Source organism: Protobothrops mucrosquamatus, unplaced genomic scaffold (genome assembly GCF_001527695.2).
Source record: "Protobothrops mucrosquamatus isolate PMUCROS unplaced genomic scaffold, P.Mucros_1.0 scaffold37138, whole genome shotgun sequence".
In the NCBI taxonomy this organism is placed as follows: domain Eukaryota; kingdom Metazoa; phylum Chordata; class Lepidosauria; order Squamata; family Viperidae; genus Protobothrops; species Protobothrops mucrosquamatus.
The window spans coordinates 1-1,225 of record NW_015422872.1 but is presented as its reverse complement, the minus strand read 5'-3'; the positions used below and the strand labels follow the sequence as shown (position 1 = coordinate 1,225).

General features: G+C 50.8%; 1 protein-coding gene across 1 annotated transcript; it reads left to right on the top strand.

The window, feature by feature from the left end:
• Positions 1–395: 395 nt before the first annotated feature.
• On the top strand, positions 396–675 carry LOC107302228 (HLA class II histocompatibility antigen, DR beta 5 chain-like; the record flags this gene model as incomplete). The annotated part of the gene is made up of 1 exon (XM_015831332.2): positions 396–675. A coding segment is annotated over one exon (280 nt), but the record flags the coding sequence as incomplete, so codon positions are not given.
• Positions 676–1,225: the final 550 nt, after the last annotated feature.

Genomic DNA, 1,225 nt, shown 5'->3' with positions numbered 1-1,225 from the left:
TCTTCCCTCCCCCTATATTTCCTGCCGGTTTGGGAGGGGGGGCAAAGAGGGCCCACCGGGATCCAGCGTTCCCTCCAGACGGACGGAGGCCTGGACCGGCTGAACTTCTGCCTGCCTTTTTCTACCCTGGGGAGATTGAGGGGGGGTCCCTCAGGAAGCTCTTTCCCCCCCTCCCTCATTTTCCTCCCCCCTCCAGACCCCCAAGAAGGGGGAAATCCCGCTGGGACCGACGGTTCCCCATCCCTCCTCCAGGGGGCGCCTTCCGGCAGTCCCTAGCAGCAGGTCTCCCGCCCCTCCGCCTTCCCGTCGCTCCGCCCCTCCTGTAGTAGCCGCTGGGAACGATGGGCCCTGGAGTCCCTCCTGAGGCCTTTCTTCTTTCTGCTCCACCCCCCCCCCCCGCAGCCCATTTCCTGCACCAGGGGAAGTCCGAGTGCCATTTCTTCAACGGGACGCAGCGGGTGCGGTTCCTGGACCGAGACATCTACGACCGGCAGGAGATGGACGACTTCGACAGCGACCTCGGGAAATACGTGGCCGTCACTCCGTTGGTGCAGCCCTCTGTGGACAAGTGGAACAGCGATAAGGCCATCATTCAGTACATGAAGGCCCGAGTGGATTCCTCCTGCCGATACAACTACGAGGGTCTCCAGAGAAATTCCGTGGTTGGCCGGAGAGGTGAGTGGGGGAGTGGGAGTTCCACGGGGGGGGGGAATGCAGGGACCCCCCTTTTCATTTCATTTCTCAGGACTCTCCCGGACAAAGATTTGCCCCTTATGCATTCTCTGCTCTCAGACCTATGAAATTTATTCATTGGTATTTATGAAAAGTAAGGGCGGGATAAAAATTGAATAAATAAATAAATAAATAAATAAGGTTAAAAAATAAATTACCGTTAAAAAGTTTGAAATACTACAATTATGACAATGAAACATGCAAAAGGGAAGAAATAGATTCCTCTCCTTCCCATCAGTCCCATCATCTTCCTTCTCTTCCCAAGGTCCCAAGTTCCCCCTGCCCAGAAAAACCTCTTTCCAGAATATTATACCAAATATTATATTTTTCCGTTGGGGGGGGGAGGAATCCAGCCAGGTCTCTCTCTTGCCCAGTATATAGATATATTTCAATAATAATCTATAGTATATGCTATATAATATTTCAATATAATATTTTTATTAAATAATATTTATTGATTTACTTATCAACTTTTAAAACCATCTCTCTCTCT